Genomic DNA, 21,198 nt, shown 5'->3' on the forward strand with positions numbered 1-21,198 from the left:
CGTAGGATAACATAATTGTTAAAAAAAAAATTGTAACAGCAATGGATGATAGGGATTGCAACTAGAAAGTCTTAAATTTATAGGAACTAAAACTTAAAAAATAAAAATTTATACATAAAACAAAAACAAAAAGACATCAACTTAAAGGATCAATTTTATATTTAAGCCTCACAAATTTCACATAACATTCTAACTTAATTTTTTTATTGGTGTTCCCTAAGGATATCTCAAACCATAATTTGACCCTAATTTCTTCTAAAACGTAGATATTAGTGAAGTGAATTTTGGATTTTTCAGTAATATATATATATATATATATATATATATATATATATATATATATATATATATATATATATATATATATATATAAAGCTTTATAGCAAGAGTATATATAACTCTAAAGTGCTTGAACGAGGAGTTTACATTTAAATATAGCCATAAGTGCAAAATAAAAGGCAAGCATGAAACACGTTTTACATAATTGAACTATTTAAGCAGTTGGATACGATGAATCCAAGGCAATTCCACATAAACCATGCTTGGCAGCTACACCTCGTTGCATCCTTACGTATCCTTTCTCACCCCATTGTGTGCCCCATGAATTCTTCACTAGCCAATAGTCAGTTCCATTAGCTATGCCATAACCCACTGCAGTAACACCATGGTCTAGCTCAGTCCCACATTCTCCGTTGTAAATTCCACTAGAGTAAAACATGAAACCTTCACCATTTGCATCAATAGAAACTGACACTGGTTGGTTAGCCACGGCTTTTTGAAGTGTCTTCTCGCTATTAGGAGGAACCTTCTCATACCCCTTAATTTGAGCCACTGGTGAGGTTGCTTTGTTACATTTTCCATCAACTGCCTTATAGGGGTAGTTAGCCTCACTGGTGATTCCACCGTTTTTGATAATGAATTCAAACCCATCTTCCATGTAACCCCCTTCACACCCTTGGTCTACACCTTTTGTGTCACAATCCACTAGCTCTTGTTCTGAGAGGGAAACTAGTTTTCCTGTAGTTATTTGGTGGATACCCTCAGTTGCAGCCACAGTTGAAAATGCCCAGCAGCTCCCTGGTTTTCCAAACAAAATTTAACATAACATTAATCCAATTCGTTTCAGTACAATGAAATTGAGGCACATTTGAAATAGAAAAAAACATTTGGGACCCTCTAGGGACTTTTGACATAGCTCAAGTGTGTGTTTGGTTTTTTGTTGGCACACATTCCAAGGCACATTCAACTCAACGCCCATTTGAAACTTTCTAAAGGATCTTAAAATGCAAATTATTTTAGGTTGATTGATTAAACTGGAGCACTATTGAAAAAGAGTAATTAATACATGATTACTGAGATAGAAATATTTCAAAAGGAACATAAAATGAGACCAAAGGAGTAAATGATGATGATTATGGAGCATAACAAAGTACTTATATGACTTCTATATCTTATCACATTGACCCTGGTCTTTGATTGAAGTAACAGCTCCTTTTGTCCTCCAATCTATGGCTGCAGGAATTGCAGTCACATTTTCATACTTAAATGGTGTTGTGCTTAACTCATAAGGCCTCTTCAATCCATTACGGGAAGCCTTGAATTCCTCAACTGTAAGGTCAGCAAGGTGATTAACGCCAAGCTTGTAAGGTTTGTTGGCAGCAGCATTGAATGATTCAATGAACTCCACATTGTGCTTGAATATCAGGAAACGTTTTTCCTTCTCTGCAGCATCCTTGTAGACTTTGCCATATTCCGCCATCCATTGTTCGTGTCTTTCTCGCATAGATGTCTCATGAAGTTTGCGAGACATCATTTGGGGAATCCCAAGTGCAAGGAGGAGGAATAGAGCTATCGTGTACTGTTTTTGGCTAGTGAAAGCCATTTCTTATCAGCAAAAGTTTAATGAGTTTTGGAAGAGACGGTTTGGTGAGATTGTGTTATAGAGAGAAATGTTAATTTGTTATGCATTGATGAGAAAGACTACGGTGGTTTATATAGAGATCATAGACTTTATCTTATGGAATTAATAATCTGAATATGTATGCAAGGTTGCTTTCTGATTGAAGCTCCCTACCCCGGCAAATTGCATTAATTTAGTCTTTTAGACTGGTAGTTTATGTTATGTTATGTTATTATCATTATTTTTATTTGCGTTAATTTAGTTTTTTAGACTGGTAGTTTATGTTGTTATTTTATTATCATTGTTTTTATTTGAACAGACTAGTTTAATTTCTGTTCCGTTTAAGATGCTTTGTTACATAATTAAAATTCATTAGGCTAATTACTGAAGTTTTGTCCACTATGTAAGAAAACAAAATAACGACCAACCAACACATAGTACACATCAGGGCATAGTTTCAAATTACAAAAGATCCTTTGTGTTGGTTTTATTCTGTTTTGTATAGTCAAACATATCAGTGATAGAGTTCACGATAACGCTTGACTGCTGAGATGAAATTACCAGACATTTGTGCATTCTTTGCATTCAATAAAATCTGCTAGTTGTAGCATTAGTGCCTTAGTTCGTTTGACATGTGGAATTTGACATACCCAGGTACGCTTTGAATAATAGTGCTGTCACAAATATTGTTTTCCCTTGCTTCATACCATACCAATGCATTACTAATTATTTGTGCAAATGTAATTCATGTTCGAATGAAACTTAGATGAGTTGGCCAAAAAATAATTTAGAAGAGTCAATTTATAGAGGATAAAAAAAAAACTTAGATCAATGTACAATATTAACATAATCGCCTGTTTTTTTAAATAAAAAAATCTCTCAAAATTATACATGGGTAAATCAATTAGCCAAGACCAACATGTCATTGATCCATCAGTTTCTAGAGGAAAAAAAAATTACTGTGATCAGTCAAATTTATTTTTTTTTTTTACAAATTAACCACCGACAATACCAATAAATATTTTACACCAATATTATGATAATTAAAAAATAAAATCTTGGTCATGCAAGTGACCGAAGCATATTTGCTATCATAGAATGACTTGTCTTAATTCATTTTTTCATATTAAACATAATAACAAGAGATGGTATCAAATAAAAATATTTTCAACAAAAAATAATCTTATTCTCAACATAAATTAATATGAAGTGCATTAACATACTGGCCAATTTTTGCAGAATTTCTTCCCGGGGCCTAAGGGTTATTGAATGTTATTGATTATTGAATGTCAACGCATGAATTCACTTCAGTGATTAGGGATTTAGGGGAAGAAGTGTGCAAGGAACAAACTCTCTAAACACTCCTAACACTCTAATAGATTAAAATCTATTGAAAACTACAAAATCATTAATAGTTGAATATTAACATAGAAATCACAAAATTAGGATATTTTCAATAAATTGTAACTGGTACGAGAACGTATTTAAAAAAATGTCTGTTCCCAGCACTTCTCTTTAGGGGAATGCGAAATATATTGAGGTATATTTCCCTAATTTGAGCACTCACAAGTAAAATGTTTTGCACACAGGCTTCTCTAATGTGGTAGAAAGAAAACAAAGTAAATTGACAAGCATAATTGCATAACGAGGGGTTCACAAGTTCTTTGCAGTAAAAATGTCGTTTAAAAAGGGCTATTGTTAATCCAAATGCTTCATCATGAAACTGAAATGACATTGATTCAAAACCTGCCTTAAAATTAAGATACTATCACAGAAAGATCAAGTTATAGTTAACAAAACTGATCACACACTCCTAAAGTGAACTCAATCTAACTAAAAAATTGCCTGAGACTTGTTAAGGATCACTCCCTCATATTTCACCTGGAACCACTTCATAGCATCCTCCTTTGTGACCCGGTGCTGAATTCCAACACGGGACTTGCACCTTCGGCGACGTCCCACACGATAGCCAGGACGCTCCAGAACAACAAAGAAATCCATTCCATAAATACCAGTTGAAGGATCATACCTGAAGCAGAGTAAACGCTCAAGGACCAATATGTGTAAATTGAAATCTTCATAATCAAAGAAATTGAAAACACAATAAAAAATATATGAGGAGAAATTAACCAAAAGTTTGTTGACATAACAAGGGAATGAATCCAAGAGTGAAAGACTTGACAATGTCATTTAAAGACAGCATGCCATACAATTTGCAAAACCAGTTAATTAATTCGACACAACATCACACCCAAAAACTAATTAGCAAACCAAACCTAACTAATGCAAGTCCTGCTTCCTCAAAATCATCAAAAACAGATTTCATATAAGCACCAAAGTCCAAAACAACAAAAGAAAATTTTGAAACTCCCATATTTATACACCAGTTAGCATTTGGTTCAAGTCAAAAGTGGAATGCAGCATAAAGGGGAAGAAACATGTTATGTCATATCCTAAATTTTGAATATGCATTGTGCACACCACAACCTATATCAAATCATCAACTTCCCTTCTGTCCTATAATGTTTACCTCAGGAAAAAGTAAATCAACAGCATAAAAATCAAAGAGTTCTTCAACTTACTTGATTCCCAAATCGATATGCTCCTGAATACCAAAGCCGAAGCAACCAGTATCACTGAAGTTCCTTCTGAGAAGTTCATATTCCTTCACCTTCAAACCACTCTCCAAAAGTTGCATCGCCTTGTCACCTCTGACAGTGACATAGCATGCAATCTTCTCATTTCTTCTAATCCCAAAGGAACGAACAGTGTACCTTGCTGTCAAAACCAAGAGGAGGAAAAACATTACTTACCGATCAACAGTGAAGAACAGCCAAAGATATCCAGCATACAAAAACCATTATTATACACTAGTGGTAAAGCAAGTAGTACTATTTAAAATTATTCAAACAGAGCAATACACTATGTTTTCCGTCTTTCGAACTTGAATACAAGCTTTAAATTAAATTAAGCAGGAAAAAAGTCATACACTTATCAGAATCCTCATTTTCAGTTCTTCCATGAACCTCTGCATCAAGTTTCTGAAGAAAATTTGACATTTAAATGCATTCATTAAGCCCACCACTACTGTGATTATAACCACAGAACAGGTTCACACTTAATCATTATAAATTAACAAAAATTTCAAAACTCAGCCTACCATTTCCACCCTATTGTCAGGCCATCGAGTCTTGGCAATGCAATTAAAAAAATCCATTAAAAACCCTAAAATAAACTACCCTAAACCTTGGGGAATTCTTCAAAAACACTTCACTGAACTACCCATTTAGAAACTTATTTGAGAACTAACCTTTGGAAAACACTGGGGTTTGGCCACTAAGCTGTTCCAACACCTGCAAGAAGAAAAACAGAAATTAAAATTTTTAAAAAATATTTTTTTTTTCCATAAAAAATAAAAGTGGAAGCATTGACGGGTGAAGGAAACCTTGGCGGCTCTGGTGAGACGATCTCCACTCTCTCCAACAGAGATATTGAGAACGAGCTTCTGCACCTTCATCTCCCTCATTGGGTTCGACAGTTTCTTCTCTGAAGCCTTAAGTTCAGAAAAATCCAATTCCAATTCACAACAAAACAATGAATTTAAAAAACAAAATGTAAAGATTAGTTGGTTTTGTGTAAAGATTTAATTTGATATCGAAAGAAGAAGAAAGGAAAGGGAGAAGCGTTTACCATTGGATTTGGAGGCTGATAGGTTGCACCGCTGCAGGCAGAGGGAGGAGAAGAAGGAGAAAACCCTAGTCAAAGAGGCGAGGAAATTTGTTATATGTTTTTAATATAATCATGTATTGGATAAAATAATATAAAATTTTATTATAATATTCTTTATATTTTGTAATGTATAATGTTTGATTTGAAGTAGAAAATAATATAAAATAAAATTTTGAAATTTTTGAAATTATTTTACATAAAATTTATTATCATATTTTATTAATATTTATACTTTATTAATATTATGATATATTTTAAAGCATTATTTTATACTTATTGTTATAAAAAAATTATAATTTATTAATTATGTTAACTACATCTTATAAGTACAATGTTATAAATTAAAAAATAATTTAAAATAAATTAACGAAATACATAAATAAATTAATAATAATTTATCATATGTTATAATTAAAAATATTTTACAATTATATAATATTATTAAAAATATAAAAGCTTATTAAGATGATATTTGGTAATATGTGAATTAAAAAAGTGTAAAATAATGAAATGACAAAAAATATAAATAATATTATATTTTATTTTTGTTAAATAATGGATAAAAAGTAAAAAAAACATAAATAATGAGAAGTGTGAAATAACAAAAGAAAATTATATGAGATAATGAAAAATCAAAAAATTAAGATAATATTTTATTTTTATTTTTATTAAACATGGAAGAAAAAATTATACAAACTTAATGAGTTACAATTTTTTTAATATTTATGCAGTACATCATCTTTTATTTTAGGAAATCAAACACAGCATGAAAAAAAAAAAAAAAAACTAGGCTGTCGTGGGGTGTGTTTTTTTCACTCTTTTTGTTGTTGTCAATTTGTGTCAGGCCATTTGGAGACGCATTGTGAAAGGCCTAATAAATTTCGGCAAATGTAATATCAACTCCCCTCTCCTTTTAAGTACATTTTTCTTTAATTTTTATTTAAATTTTTTACTATTATAAATGTTCTTTATATCCAAAATACTTTTATATCATTGTTTCACAAGGTAGTTTCCCAAAAACTATCTAAATTTCTTAGTCTTGAAAAGTAATTTCTAGAATGCAAAATTTAAAACAAAATTCTAAAGTTCTAGAAAGTAATTTCTACAATATTGTTTTATATTCTATATTTTGAAAAGTAATTTCTTGAATGCGAAATGTGAAATGATATTCTGGAAATTACTTTCCATAATTTTCAAATAAATATTTGAAAAAATACTGTATTGAATTTAATTTTTAATTTTATTTCCTTCACAGCCTTATTTCTTGTAATTATGCATAAATTACAAAATAGAGCCTAAATATATCATGTTTGAGAGCTTGATTATAAAAAAAAAACAATAATATTAGACGAAGAGAGGTGAGGAAAAAAATAAGGATTTAAAAAAGGTCATTTAAGTCATAATCAATTTAAAATAGAAAAAAAGAAGTGTAGTTAGAAAAAACAAAACAAGTGAATATAGCATTTGGGTAAATTTTTAAATTAGGATAACTTGGGTCATCTTTCGAATTAATGTTTTCTTTAATTTAATTCAAAGCAATGACACTCGTTGATTTATGGACTTTAATTAATATACACGTCATTAAATAAGAAAAAATATTATATATTAAATTTAGCGCAATACAAGATCTAGGAAAAAATAATAATTTATTTGAGAGCGAAATAAAGAGATATTTTATTTTACCACGGAAAATTTTATTTTTGGCTCAAAGAATTTATGCGATACATGTAACACTACTACACTAGACACTCTTTGCCACCAAAATGATACTCGATTATTGCAGTTTCAAGTCTCCCTTATTCTTCATATGTAGCACTAGACACTCTTTGCCCTTCAAGTTCATCTTCAACACGTTGAATACTTGGATGTGTTAGGAATAGCTGTGAAAATTATATTATTTCAATAATGGATTATATATATAATTAATTATAATCATAATCAATTTTTGTTTGCGTAAGTTTGTTGAAAAGTAATATAAAAATAATTAATTTTGGTTTAATGTAACAAAAATTCAGTTTTTACATGGTAAAATAGTATAAAAACAGCTTAATGGAAAAAAAATAAGTTGTTGAAAAAAATCATAAGTTACAAATTTTCAGCTTCATAAAAATAATTTATCTTCTTAAAAGATTTTTTTATAAATTTAAGCAAGGATCCAAACATTCAACTTATTTTGGGACCAACTTATTTTCTTAAAAAAATAGCTGAAATTTAATATTATAACCTGTCCCAAACATGCTTTATTTGGGTTATCAACTTAAGAATCAATTCTTGCAAAATTTTATTATTAGAGTGTTCCAGCATGTGTCGCATGTGTAACTATAGTAATCTTGTACAGGACTCATGAGAACCCAAATTTTAAAATTAAAAAATATTTTTATTGTACATATTATTATGAAAAATAAAAATACCAATCTTAGGTTTAAAAAAAAAAAATCAACATGGGGAGACAAAAATGTACGCCATTGAGAGTAGCAATTACATTACCTCCCTCTAAATTTCTTTAAATATTAGTGATTGTATTACTTTTAACTAATATAACTGATATTAAAAGTATCAAATCATTAAGAGCATTTACAATAAAAAAAAATCTCTTTTTTTTTTATCTTAACTATTTTTTTTTGTGTTTGATGAGTTTTACCTGTTACTTAAACTTTTAAGACCTTTACAAACTTTTTACGTTAATAATAATTTTATTGAGAACTTCAATTTAGTCTCACATCTTATCCCACATGTTTATAATTTTATAGTTATATTTTTTAAAATGATAATTCATTTGTATTTTTATTTTGAAATAATAAATATATCAAAAAAAAATTCTTGAAGCATAATTTATTTATTCAAAAATTATAAAAAAAAACACATTATATTAATTTTGGGTTCACAATAAATTATAAATTAAAAAAATAACAATAAATATTTAAAATAAATTTTAATTTGCATAAAACTAGCAAATGGTAAATTATCGGCGATAATCATTTCACTGAGTGGTGTTCCATTGAAATTACTTTGCTTCTCTTTAAAAGAAATTACTCTCTACTTTTATCAATCTATTGTCTATTATCTATCTATTACTATTACTAAAAGTATGTTTTTATTACTATTACTTAAAGTATGTTTGGCAGCACACTTGTCAAATTTGAATTTCAATCTCTTCCTTCTTTCTCTCACCACTAGCACGTTAGCTGTGTCTAGGCATGGATAGTTCATAGTTCAGTTGTTTAATTTCATACATTATTTAAGCAAATAAATAATGTAAAAATATTCAATGTCATGGTTATTAAAAGAACGAATGTTTAAAAAAATCAATGTTTAGGTTATGAATATATTCTTTACAAAAGTTTAAACTATATTTTTTGTTGTGGATAACAATACGCAGAAAACATTTGGGTTAAGTGAAAAAAAATGTTTAAGTGACCTGTTGTAGATAGGCATAACAACGTCACACGACAGAGGATGAATATGTCAGTGCTTATTCTTGGATCCCCGTCGTCCTTGATCACTATCGGGATAAAAAAATTTACATACTCACACTCATGTTCGAGGTCGGACATATTTGTCCCATCCCCATCATTGTTCACTAAAAATAACATTTAATTTTTTTTACAATTATATATACTCAACAAAGATATTACTTTTATAATATTTATAGTTTATAAACTATACTTATAATTATAATTAAAACTAATTTAATTTACTTTACAATATTATTTAATAAGTAATTGAAAACTATATTTTCTTTTATCAAAAGTATGTTTAATAAATTTATTCTAATACCATTTTCATATATTTATGAAAAAATTAACATTATTATATAAATCCTTGTGTCTTAGCGTCTTATACTATGTGTTTAAACTAACGTAGGATTTAAATTTGATTTTGTTTTTTGAAAAATGAATTTTTTTTTTTACAAAATCTAATTTCATTGTCTAATGGTATTTATTGTGAAAATATGTTATATGTATTTCTAAGTTATTTCAGACAATAGCTTTATATTTATGAAAAGGCTTAAAAAATTCTTAAAATCATAATTCAACTTTCTCTTGTGGTATTTGTAGGTTGAGATTTATGCACATCCAAAATAGAAAAATTATATTTGGAGACCCCTTGTAATGTAAACACCTTGAGAGATAGGAAGAAAATAAGATAAATATTGATATGATTGATAGTATAATGTGACAAGGGAAAGATATAGAGAAATGGAGAATGAAAATGGAGTGCTGGTATTATTGCGGTGTCCAAATATCATTGTCCTTCAAAATAATAACAACAAAGTTTAAGTATTTTAAAAAATCGAATGTTTTAGGCCCCAAGAACTAACTACATGAACTTACTTTTAACACTTTCTTTGTCTTACTTTATTTTATTGGTTAAGCGCATGTTTAGAGTACCGTCCCTCTCAAAAATACATTGAGAACCAAAGATACACTAAAGTTCTTTCTCCAACGTTTGTAACCCTCTTACGGACTTCTAACAACAATTCAAAAATAACATAAGTTTATGTTTAATTTTCAATTGACACACATTTGGAAGCACGTTCAACTCAATTCATAAGACTAGTGTCATTAGATCCAAGGTCCTTTTGAAGCTTTCAAACATAAAACCACACCCATCCTAAGGTAATGCAGACATCTTAAAAAGCAAATTAATTTAGGTTGACTGATTAAACTGAAACATTATTGAAAAAGAGTAATTAATACTTTAAGGTGATAAATAATTAAAGACAAATGTTTCAAAAGGAACATAAAATGATACCAAACAAACATAGGAGTAATATGATGATTATAGAGCATAATAAAGCACTTATACGATCTTCTTTGTTTACCACATTGACCTTGGTCTTTGATTGGAATAAAACTCACAGGTGACAGCCTTTTATAATTATTGAATCACGTAAAACTCAATCTTTTTGTCCTCATTTTTTCATATTAACATGATAATTAAGAGATACTATTGAATATTTTGGACAAAAAATATTTTTATTGGCGAAACATGAGGTAATATACGCAATGCAACAACATATTGCCACAATTTAGCAGGATTTTTTTACGAGGGTCTAAATTATTGTGTGCCGATAGCTAATTGTATTCATGTATATTTCGTTAATTCGGCCCCTCCCAAATAAAATGTTTAGCACCGGCTTCTCTTTGGTTGCACAAAAAACAAAGTAAATTTTTTCCAACCATAACTGCATATCTAGGGGTTCACAAGTTCGTTGCAATAAAAGTGTCGTTTAAAAGGGTATTGTTAATCGAAGTGCTTCATCACTAAACTGAAATAACAAACATTGATTCAAAACCTGCCTCAAAATTAAGACACCATCCCAGAAAGATCGAACTATAGTTGACAAAACTGATAACACACTCCTAAAGTGAACTCAATTCTAACTAAACAATTGCCTGAGACTTGTTAAGGATCACTCCCTCATATTTCACCTGGAACCACTTCATAGCATCCTCCTTTGTGACACGGTGCTGAATTCCAACACGGGACTTGCACCTTCGGCGACGTCCCACGCGATAGCCAGGACGCTCCAGAACAACAAAGAAATCCATTCCGTAAATACCAGTTGAAGGATCATACCTGAAGCAGAGCAAAGGATCAAGGTTAGATAAAAAAAAAAAAAGAGCAAATGTTAGTTGACATAAACGAAATTAATCCAAAAGTGAAAGACTTGAGAATGTCATTTATAAGACAGCATGCAAATTGCAAAACCAGTCGATCAATTATTGGACATAACATCACGCCTAAAAACTAATTAACAAATCAACCAAACTAACGCATGTCTTGCTTACTCAAAATCATCAGGCCATCCAAAACAGATTTAATATAAGCTCCAAAACAGCATTGTGTTTAAAATTTTGAAACAAAAAAGATAATTCTGAAACACCCATAAATTTAAGTCAGTTAGCATTTGGTTCAAGTAAGGCGGAATGCCACATATAGAGGAAGAGTTGTGTTATGCATCCAAAATGTTGAATATGCATTGTATGTACCACAACCCATATCAAATCATTAACTCCCCTACAGTGCTAAAAGGTTTATCTCAGGCAAAAGTAAAAGCAACAGCATCAAAATACAAGAGTTCTTCAACTTACTTGATTCCCAAATCAATATGCTCCTGAATACCGAAGCCGAAGCAGCCAGTATCACTGAAGTTCCTTCTGAGAAGTTCATATTCCTTCACCTTTAAACCACTCTCCAAAAGTTGCATAGCCTTATCACCTCTAACAGTGACATAGCATGCAATCTTCTCATTTCTTCTAATCCCAAAGGACCGAACAGTGTACCTTGCTGTCAAAACCAAGTGGAGGAAAACATTTCTTAACAATTAAATTAACACTGAAAAACAGCTACAAATATCCAGTATTTAAACACTAAACAAATACTAAAATCGGAGCAATAGATTATTCTTTCCATCTTTTGGATTTGAAAACAAGGTTTAAATTATATTAAGCAGAAAAAAGCCATACACTTTCCATCTTTTGAACCTCTGAATCAAGTTTCTGAAGAAAATTTGACATTTTAATGCTTTCATTAAGCCCGCCATATTGTGATTTTAATCACAAGAACAGGTTCACACTTAATTATTGCAGTTAACAAATAATACAGAACTCAAACTACAATTACAACCCTACCATCAGGCCTGAGTCTTAACATTGCAAATAAATAAAAAAAGAAAACGAACCTTCCATTAGAAACCCTAAAATATATTACCCAAAATCTGGGGGAAAAAGGTTATTCAAAAACAGTTCACCAGAAATCTATATTTTAAAATAAATTTGATAGTGTCCAAAAAATGATTAAATTAACTAAAAAAACAAAAAAAAAATGCTCCTAATAAACAAAGATTTGAGAAATAACCTTTGGAAAACACTGGGGTTTGGCCACTAAGCTGTTCCAACACCTGCAGGAAGAAAATCAGAAATTGAAAATTGTAAAAAAATATTTTAAAAAAAAAGTGGAAGCTATGAGGAGTGAGGTGAACCTTGGCGGCTCTGGTGAGACGATCTCCACTCTCACCAACGGAGATATTGAGGACGAGTTTCTGCACCTTTATTTCCCTCATTGGGTTCGATAGTTTCTTCTCTGAAGCCTGAAGTTCGGAACATTCCAATTCACAACAAAAACAAAATTAAAGAAAACGTAAAGATTATTAGGTTTTGTGAAAAGAGATGATTTGATTCCAAAAGAAGAAGAGAAGAAAGGAAGAAGTGTTGTACCATTGAATTTGCAGGGTGCGGCGGCAGAGGGAAGAGAAGGATCAATGATAAAAAGTAAAACCCCAATTCGGGTTGCAATATTTTTTAATAGATCTACTCACTTTGGTGTCAATTTGGGTCAGAATTATATGGACTCACTCGAAAGGGCCCAATAAACTTTTGACAACTGCTTGGACACTCAGCAGTTTTTTTAAAATGCCGAAAATATCTTATGGGTATTTTTGAGTACAAATAAGAGGTTTGGTTTTTTTATTTATTTATTTATGTAGTTCCTTTTTTTTCACAAAATCTCACACTTTTAGTGTAAGTTATTTTCGTTAGCTTCCGTTAGTTTCATTTTTTGAGTATTTTTTTGTCTTCAGTGACGTACATTCGTTGTTCAAGAAGATACGGTGAAATTAGATGAAGTAAAAAAAATTATTTAGAAACATACATATGGTTGGTTGGTTGATCTGTATGAGTGGTACAAATTGTTAATACATATGTTTCTATTTTTTTTAATTTTTAAATATGTATGGCCATGATTAATAATTAAATTTTAAATCTTAAATTTTGGTTTCAATATTTTTATAACTACCAAATTTAATATACGTTTAAATTTTATTTCAATCATTATCTTAAACTAACACTCTTATCATATTTTAAATTTTAAATTTTAAATTTTAGTTTCAATATTTTTTATAACTAACAAATTAAATATATTTTAAAATTTGATTTCAATCATTATCTTAAACTAAGAATCTTATCATATTTTAAATTTTGGTTTTCATATCTTTTATAATTATCAAATTTAATATATTTTTAAATTTGATTTCAATCATTATTTAAACTAAAAATCTTATCATATTTTAAATTTTAAACTTTGGTTTCAATATTTTTTATAACTATCAAATTTAATATATTTTTAAATTTGATTTTGATCATTATTTTAAACTAACAATCTTATCATATTTTAACTTTTAAATTTTGGTTTCAATGTTTTTTATAACTATCAAATTGAATATATTTTTAATTTTGATTTCAATCATTATCTTAAACTCATGATCTTATCATATTTTAAATTTTAAATTTTGGCTTCAATATTTTTTATAAGTAAAAAATTAAATATATTTTTAAATTTGATTTCAATCATTATCTTAAACTAACAATTTTATCAAATTTTAAATTTGAAATTTTGGTTTCATAATTTGTTACAACTAACCATTGTTATGTTTCAATATTTTTATAACAAACTTTAATTATTTAAAATTTTCGTTTAAATATTTTTTGTAACTAACAAATTTAAATTATTTTTAATTATGATTTCAATATTTTTCATAAGTATCAAATTCAATATCTATTTTTCTAAAAGTTAAACAAATATAATATAACAATATTGAAAATTAATTGTTTCACCTATCTAATCTTAATTTTAGCAATCTATTCTAATCTTAGCAATAACTAATATATTTTTTTATAAATAAAATTAATACTTAACATATAAATCACAGAAAATTATAAAATTTCACTAAGATTAACATATTAAAAAATTGAAAAAAATCATTCAACAAAACAAAAAAAAAATCATACGGATTGATCATCCATATGGAGTTTTTCCAGGAAAATGTCATTTTTGTTTGCGACATTGCTTCAAACAACAACATCAAACCAATATAAATAACATACAAAACAACAACATCTAACCAATATAAATAACATACAAAACAACAACATCCAGTACCTAGGGAAGAGAAAGAAGAAGATAAATAACATACAAAACAACAACATCCAGTACCTAGGGAAGAGAAAGAAGAAGAACCACAGCCACGCAAGAAGTGGAGGAAGAAGAAGAAAAGAAGAAGAACCATAGCGCGCGCAGGAAGTGAAAGAAGAAGAAGAATCACAACCACGAAGAAGAAGAATCGCAACCACGAAGAAGAAGAACCACAACTAGGAAGAACCACACCACGAGGAGAATGAAGGAGATCACAAGAAGAATGAAGGAGACCACGACGTGCATGAAGTAGAACGAAGAAATAGACAAAGAATGAAGGAGACCACCACAAGGAGGAATAAGCACAACATGAAGGAAGAAGAAGTACTACGGTAGAATCGTACAGACACGCATTGTTGCCCTATTTATATTAATAGGGTAAAGAGCATTTCAGCCCTTTCACCTAGGGTGCTGGATGTCCTAGCAAAATTATTGGGTGCCCAAAGTAACATTAGAGACTTTTGCACCAGGATAATTAGATAAGTTGGGTCATGTATTAGGAAATAATTTTTGTTAATTTAGTTCAACACATTGGTTGATTTATATATGGACTTATTTTGAAAAAAACAATAAAAGATATTTTATATCCATATATCTAATAATCAGTTGTCATGTTTTAGCATTCTGTGTATCAGTATAAATATATTATCTATATTTCATTAATATTATATATTATGTACTTTTACATTAACATATAATTTATCATATATAATAAAATAATAGATAATATTCTAGAAAAAATGTCTTCTATATTTAAATTTTTTTTGTTATTTTTAACAGCAGACTCTAACATAATATAATAAATTTAATTTAATACCAAGAAATGAGGATAAAAAAATAAAAATCAATTTTGTACCTAGCTTAGATGGACTAGTAGTCGTCAAATTTCGGTTTGAGGTGAATTAAACTAAAATCAAGCTTGAGGTTTTAAACCCAAACTCACATGATTATGTTTTTTATTGTGTTAATCCTTTAGTTTATTGAGAAAAGATACTTTGACTAGTATGGTATGAAATTGAGTTAGAAAGTAAGTAAAAGCTTACTAACGTCATTACTCTTTTGATACTATTGATCTTTTTTCTACATAGTTAAATTTTCATTTCTTCTTGGTAAATATATATAAATAATCCATATTTCTTCTAACAAAAAATACATAATCTATATTTATAAGTTGAAAGTGTTATGATACTTATTTTATTATTAAATTAATCATTCACTTATATTTTATCAACATTCACGATGAAGGAGAATGGAAAAAGACTCGTGTAAACTAATTGAGTTTTTTTATTCATAAAAATTAAAGATAAAATTTACAATAATTTTCTACTCAACCAAGTTGGACCCTTAGTAAACTAATTGGATTTAGGAACAATAGCGGCACAACACTAAGGCAAATATGTTTTATTTCCCCTAAGTTTGACTTGTCCTTATAGCCAAATTTGTTCATTTTTTATATATAACTCAAATCTGTTCACTATGTTTTTACGCAAATTGACATATCAAATTACATATATCTCCAATCAAACATATGAATCAGAATGCTGACCTAATTCAGTTAAATTAAATTAACCTTGGTACGCACCCATTGAAGTTAACACTCTTCACTTTCTTGTGCTACAAGAAAAATGTTTATTTTTAACGGAATTTTTCTCACAAAAAATATTCTGTCAGAAATTTTAAATTTTTTCACAAAATTTACTTCTACATAGTTAAATTTCCATTTCTTTTTGGTAAATATATATAAATAATCCATATTTCTTCTAACAAAAAGTACACAATCTATATTTATAAGTTGAAAGTGCATCGCTTGCATGATTTGATTAAACTTATATTTCTAATCAATATGATTGCATTTATGTGTAGTTCATCAATCATCAAATTGTTTATATATATATATATATATATATATATATATATATATTATATTCTTAATATTCATCCTAGTTAGTGTACATTAACAAATTACACAAAAATATTTAAGACAAAAAATTACAATTTTTTATTTTAATTAATTAGTTTTAGGACATTACAGTAATTTAATGCTTGATTAAAAATAAAATCACATTTCTCTATTCTCCATGGAGCAGCATCAACTCCAATACAATGATTTACTATAATATAGTTGCTTTAACTGAAAACTAAAACGTTTCTATTCATTTGTGTATGAGCGATCCGGAGTAGCTAGTGCCGTTGGTTTGTATCATTGTCAGTTCCATTGGTTTGCACTCCTTATGTTGCCATATCATACTTGTTTTATAATTGATAATGAGTAATTAACTTATCAAAATTTCATCTCTACCCTCTTCGCGAATATGGTTTATCACTAACGCTCATTGAGGGACGTAATATATGAGAGAGGAGAGAGACGAAACTTCTTTTTTTCTAAAAAAAAATGAAATGTTTAATTCCTATAATCAACCTCAAAAATTAATTAAACGCAAAAATAATTGTACTATGTTGTCTTAAATATTTTGGTGTATCTTGCTAATATATATATATATATATATATATATATATATATATATATATATATATATATATATGAAGACTCAAATAATATTTTTTTTAGAATTATTTTCCTCCTCACCATTCATTTCTTTGAGATTTAATGATTAAAATTATTACAATCATTAGATATTAAGAAAATGAACAAAAACGATGTAGAATAACACTAAATAGTTATACACTTATAGTAAGTTGATCTCTCCTCCTCTTTCTCTCTCTATATATTTCAAAATCAACAACAAAGCGTTAAGGATAAGCAGTTAGAAAAAAAGCTGGTGTTCTTAGGTGCACATGTATGCAGAACTTAAATTACTGCATTTGAAAAGAAAAATATTGGATAAGAAGTTGGTTTCCAATCGGTCTCATTTCCATATCACTCACAACTCACAAGTTCTGCCTGCGAAATTTCGTAGTATATGTTGTGCCAAAAACAGAAAAACATGTATATGTTGGAAGCTACAAATAAATCTTCCCCCCAACTGTAGCAAATTCTTATGTGTACATTAGTAAGTCATACTGCTCAATTGAAAATCTTCTTCCATTGCCCTCAAAATTGACAAAAACTCTCTATTAATAATGTTGCTAGGTTCCAAATTGGCAATGTCATTGTTATTGAAGGATGATTGATTCCCCCTTTCTATCTCAAAAATCACAAACCTACAAACTGGGCACTGGCCCTTACTTGTTAGCCATGGTACAATGCAATCCTCATGAAACATGTGGTTGCAAGGAGTGAGCATGACCTCCTCACTGGGCTCAAAATCTTCCAAGCAAATAGCACAACTCTTGCCATCTTCATCCTTTTCTTTCTCCTTCTCTTTCCAAGGCTTTGCAACATTGTTTCTGTAATATAAGCTCACCCTCCTAGCATACCTCTTTGGTGGAGGGTCATGGACTACTTTCTTAAGCTTGCTCAAAGCCGTTGATTTGGAAATTTCTACCGGTGGGGGAGCTTGTGTGTTTATTTGGAATGTGGATCTTTGAGGTGGCTGAAGGAAAATCTCTCTAAGCCTTCTCATATCCTCATTGTGCACATGAATTTGTTGTCTTCTAGGTGGTGGTGCTGGAAAACTGCAAATTGCTCAAAATTTGGTAAATTAGCTTGTCTTCCACCCTAAAGCCTAAAAATTTGCAAGTTCTTGCAAATAAATAGGATAAGTATATCAAAGAGTGGTGGGGAGAGGTTGCTTTAATATGATCATAGTGTTCATTTTCTTCCCTGCTCTAAAAAAGAATTCCATTACTACCAAAAATTAGGCTCTTGCTGTCTTCCTTTTGCATTCTTGACAATAGTATTTGATTGTTAATTCATTTACCAATTGTGAAATCCTGAATTTGAAGGAAATATTTTTAACTAGATTTCTCTTCATGTGTCACATTGAACCTAATACTTTTTAATTCTGTGAAATTTAGAGCAATTGAAACATGCTTCCATATGTCAATCATAAAAGCATTTGATTAATCATTGAAAACTTCTCACACTGATTACCATTCTTGGGAAGTCTAAACATATAACCAACTTAATATGCAATTTTGCCTTACTTTGGTATACTGTGGAATCCTAAAGGATTTCTGAAGTCCGAAAACCGTTGTCGAGCTAATACACCTGAACTTCTGTCATCCTGCTAATATTATGAACCAAGTTTATACACAAGTTATCATCCTCAAACAGTGATAGTTCCATTCTCTGCTTCCATGAACATAAATTTAATTTGGCTTTCTTTTCTATGCCCTCGTGTCCTAACAATCTTGGCACTAAAACAATAATAGAATAAACTTACAGTGACATGAGTAGAGTGAGATCTGTAAAACACAGGCACCTCATTGGATTCACGATGATTGAAAGTGTGGCCATCATTGGATCTAAAATCTGTTTGCCATGGCCCAAGCAAATGTGTAAAATTGTTCATGTTGCGGCTCATGATTTCACCTTCCTCTTCAGTTGATCATGTAAAATGCTTTTCTTTTTTCCTGGTGCAAATATTGCTTCATATGTCAACTAAGGGAATTCATTTGTTCTGTTCATTTGGGTGTAAACAAGAATATATCCTTTTAGTAATAATGGTGTCACTTCTACTCTTACTTTTTTAGTTCCTTCATTTTCTATTCTGATTCAAAGCCTGCTTCTCACTCCATGTTGAAGATGCTCTAGTAGCTGCTGCTCAGAAATTAAGGAACAGAAATCAAGGAAGAATCGTATTCTCATATGTTGATGGATTCTTTATCAATATGATGCTTGTTGGAAGTTTTGAGAAGACGGAAACAGCTCCTAAAAAAGGAATAAAATGAGTGGTGGAAATTTTCGAAAGGAATATGGTTACATCACTAATTTGATATTAATCATATGAATGGTTAAGAATATATCTAGATTATGATTCAGAAAAATAGATATTAATCATATGATCTTATTATGAATGGTTAAGAATACATGATTTTTTTAAAGTAATCATGTAAACTTTGTAGGTTTAATTATTAAGCATTATCCATGTAAATTTGTTTATACTGTTAACTAATTAAAAATCTTTCTTAGTATGATTTTTAAGGTAGTTATACTAAAAATCTACAAACACCTCATATAGAATGGTTTGAAATTAAATACCAATATAAAAACTACATTACACAATAAATGAATCAGCTATTTTCTCAACTTCAAATATTGACGATTAGATGACTCAGATTTAGTATTTTCATTTTTACATGGAAAAAAAGCCATTCTCATATATTTACCCTCAGATCACATCAGTAAGAAAATACTAAATATATCATAATAATTAAACTACAATGACTATTATATAACTAATAATAGTGACCCTCCTAACTTATTACACTTACAAATTAAGCCATGGAATGTGGGCCCAATAGGAGAGTGCAGATGGGCTAGTTAGTGTTTGAGTTTGAGAGACATCATATTGTCTAAAAGTTTAGACTTCTTAGGCTTCTGCAGCAATGCTTTTCTTTGGATTAATGTGTGCATATCAATTATCATTGTAGGAAGAACTAAACTACCATTAATTTATGCTTAGAAAATTGTGAGCACGTACTCTTAATTATATACATTTTAGTTATCTCTATTTTGCCAAATCTTATACCACTCGTATATGTCTGGTTTTTCTGTCGGTCCAGTTTGTAACTTCACAAACTTGCGTAATTTCTTAGCCTCAGGCTTTTTTCTTAGTTGAAATATTTTTTTTTTTTGCCAAGGCTTATTCTTTATATTAGCCTTGTTCTAGTTACTTCAAAGGCCACAGTCCTGTAGCTCATTTTTTTATAGTTGGTTGAACCTGTGTTTCTGGAATTTTGGAATCCCAATTTTTTATTTTTGTTGGATCAATAGGGCTAGCTGTCAGGTCTTTGGGTTTTGCTTATTTTCCAGGAAAAAGCAGTTGATTTTGCTTGTGCATAAACCTGTAAGACCCAATACATTGAACTATTGTGTAATACCTTAAAAATAGTTTTAAGCTAGCTTTCGCTTCAATTGAGGTATGACAAAGTTCTCCCAGTGATCTTGAGGAATGAGCTCGACATCAAAGTTACCTAAAATATAAAGTGCACGTTTCTGATTATATATATATATATATATATATATATATATATATATATATATATATATATATATATATATTGATTCAGTTCACAAATTTCTTGCTTAGCTGAAACTAATTCATTCAACCACTTCAAATTTTGCAGTAAGGTGAGGTGAACATCTGCATGATGATTCTTTCATCAAACAAATAATATGGAGATCAAAAAGACTAAACAAAAGAATATCGACTGGAAATTAATGACACAACTTGCCGTGCCTATGTGTAGCAATTGGTTGCTGATCTCCTTTTGCTTCTTCAAATCAGCTGATAAATTTTCAAAACAGAATATCTTGATCTCCCCTAAAACTCTTGCATTTTTTAGCAAACTCTTAAGCAACTACAAAATTTGAAACAGAAAGGCACTGAATTATATATCCAGTCTTCAACATCCAAGATAGCATCTGGATTGAATCCCTAAATAAGAATCAATAAACATGTCATCGGGCAGAAGTAGTACTACTATTTGCCATGAAATGTGGCAAATTTAGTCATTGAAGATGCATT

At 29.6% G+C, this 21,198-nt stretch overlaps 4 protein-coding genes across 8 annotated transcripts; all 4 read right to left on the reverse strand.

The window, feature by feature from the left end:
* Positions 1-395: 395 nt before the first annotated feature.
* LOC100818606 (ervatamin-B) lies at positions 396-3,552 on the reverse strand. The gene is made up of 2 exons (XM_041007685.1): positions 1,457-3,552; positions 396-1,078 (listed from the first exon to the last, which is right to left on the reverse strand). Exons 1-2 carry the CDS (start codon positions 1,880-1,882, stop codon positions 494-496), a joined length of 1,011 nt encoding a protein of 336 aa, XP_040863619.1. The 5' UTR covers positions 1,883-3,552; the 3' UTR covers positions 396-493.
* Positions 3,553-3,634: 82 nt separating this feature from the next.
* On the reverse strand, positions 3,635-5,701 carry LOC100812386 (60S ribosomal protein L11). Of its 2 annotated transcripts, XM_014764882.3 has the most exons (5): positions 5,591-5,701; positions 5,346-5,453; positions 5,211-5,253; positions 4,483-4,678; positions 3,635-3,929 (listed from the first exon to the last, which is right to left on the reverse strand). In XM_014764882.3, exons 1-5 carry the CDS (start codon positions 5,591-5,593, stop codon positions 3,734-3,736), a joined length of 546 nt encoding a protein of 181 aa, XP_014620368.1. In that variant the 5' UTR covers positions 5,594-5,701; the 3' UTR covers positions 3,635-3,733. The 2 variants fall into 2 exon arrangements, with proteins under 2 accessions (XP_014620368.1, XP_025980394.1); XM_026124609.2 differs by lacking the exons at positions 5,211-5,253; positions 5,346-5,453; positions 5,591-5,701 and adding an exon at positions 4,890-5,016.
* A 5,133-nt stretch (positions 5,702-10,834) lies between these two features.
* On the reverse strand, positions 10,835-12,916 carry LOC100818410 (60S ribosomal protein L11). The gene is made up of 5 exons (NM_001378632.1): positions 12,853-12,916; positions 12,618-12,725; positions 12,494-12,536; positions 11,728-11,923; positions 10,835-11,212 (listed from the first exon to the last, which is right to left on the reverse strand). The coding sequence occupies exons 1-5, from the start codon at positions 12,853-12,855 to the stop codon at positions 11,017-11,019; spliced, it is 546 nt and encodes a 181-aa protein (NP_001365561.1). The 5' UTR covers positions 12,856-12,916; the 3' UTR covers positions 10,835-11,016.
* A 4,539-nt stretch (positions 12,917-17,455) lies between these two features.
* On the reverse strand, positions 17,456-19,343 carry LOC100819139 (E3 ubiquitin-protein ligase RNF133). Of its 4 annotated transcripts, XM_041007686.1 has the most exons (4): positions 19,194-19,343; positions 18,892-19,081; positions 18,653-18,735; positions 17,456-18,181 (listed from the first exon to the last, which is right to left on the reverse strand). In XM_041007686.1, exons 2-4 carry the CDS (start codon positions 19,030-19,032, stop codon positions 17,614-17,616), a joined length of 792 nt encoding a protein of 263 aa, XP_040863620.1. In that variant the 5' UTR covers positions 19,033-19,081; positions 19,194-19,343; the 3' UTR covers positions 17,456-17,613. The 4 variants fall into 4 exon arrangements, with proteins under 4 accessions (XP_040863620.1, XP_040863622.1, XP_040863621.1 ...); XM_041007688.1 differs by lacking the exon at positions 18,653-18,735; XM_041007687.1 differs by having other exon boundaries at positions 18,653-18,732; positions 18,931-19,341.
* Between the last annotated feature and the right edge of the window lie 1,855 nt (positions 19,344-21,198).

This window comes from Glycine max, chromosome 12, assembly GCF_000004515.6.
Source record: "Glycine max cultivar Williams 82 chromosome 12, Glycine_max_v4.0, whole genome shotgun sequence".
Taxonomy (NCBI): domain Eukaryota; kingdom Viridiplantae; phylum Streptophyta; class Magnoliopsida; order Fabales; family Fabaceae; genus Glycine; species Glycine max.

What these genes read in the sequence shown, in the direction of transcription:
- LOC100818410 (NM_001378632.1), bottom strand. An exon ending in AACCCCAGTGTTTTCCAAAG is followed by an intron (nt 11,924 to 12,493) that starts GTTATTTCTCAA and finishes TGGTTTTGACAG; the next exon opens with CAAGGTACACTGTTCGGTCC. An exon ending in CATATTGATTTGGGAATCAA is followed by an intron (nt 11,213 to 11,727) that starts GTAAGTTGAAGA and finishes GCTCTGCTTCAG; the next exon opens with GTATGATCCTTCAACTGGTA.
- LOC100819139 (XM_041007686.1), bottom strand. Translation starts at nt 19,032, where the DNA reads ATGAGCCGCAACATGAACAATTTTACACATTTGCTTGGGCCATGGCAA. An exon ending in CTCACTCTACTCATGTCACT is followed by an intron (nt 18,736 to 18,891) that starts GTAAGTTTATTC and finishes TCATAATATTAG; the next exon opens with CAGGATGACAGAAGTTCAGG. An exon ending in GGATTCCACAGTATACCAAA is followed by an intron (nt 18,182 to 18,652) that starts GTAAGGCAAAAT and finishes AGCAATTTGCAG; the next exon opens with TTTTCCAGCACCACCACCTA.
- LOC100812386 (XM_014764882.3), bottom strand. An exon ending in GTCTCACCAGAGCCGCCAAG is followed by an intron (nt 5,254 to 5,345) that starts GTTTCCTTCACC and finishes TTCTTCTTGCAG; the next exon opens with GTGTTGGAACAGCTTAGTGG. An exon ending in CATATCGATTTGGGAATCAA is followed by an intron (nt 3,930 to 4,482) that starts GTAAGTTGAAGA and finishes ACTCTGCTTCAG; the next exon opens with GTATGATCCTTCAACTGGTA.
- LOC100818606 (XM_041007685.1), bottom strand. Translation starts at nt 1,882, where the DNA reads ATGGCTTTCACTAGCCAAAAACAGTACACGATAGCTCTATTCCTCCTC. An exon ending in TCAAAGACCAGGGTCAATGT is followed by an intron (nt 1,079 to 1,456) that starts GATAAGATATAG and finishes TTTGGAAAACCA; the next exon opens with GGGAGCTGCTGGGCATTTTC.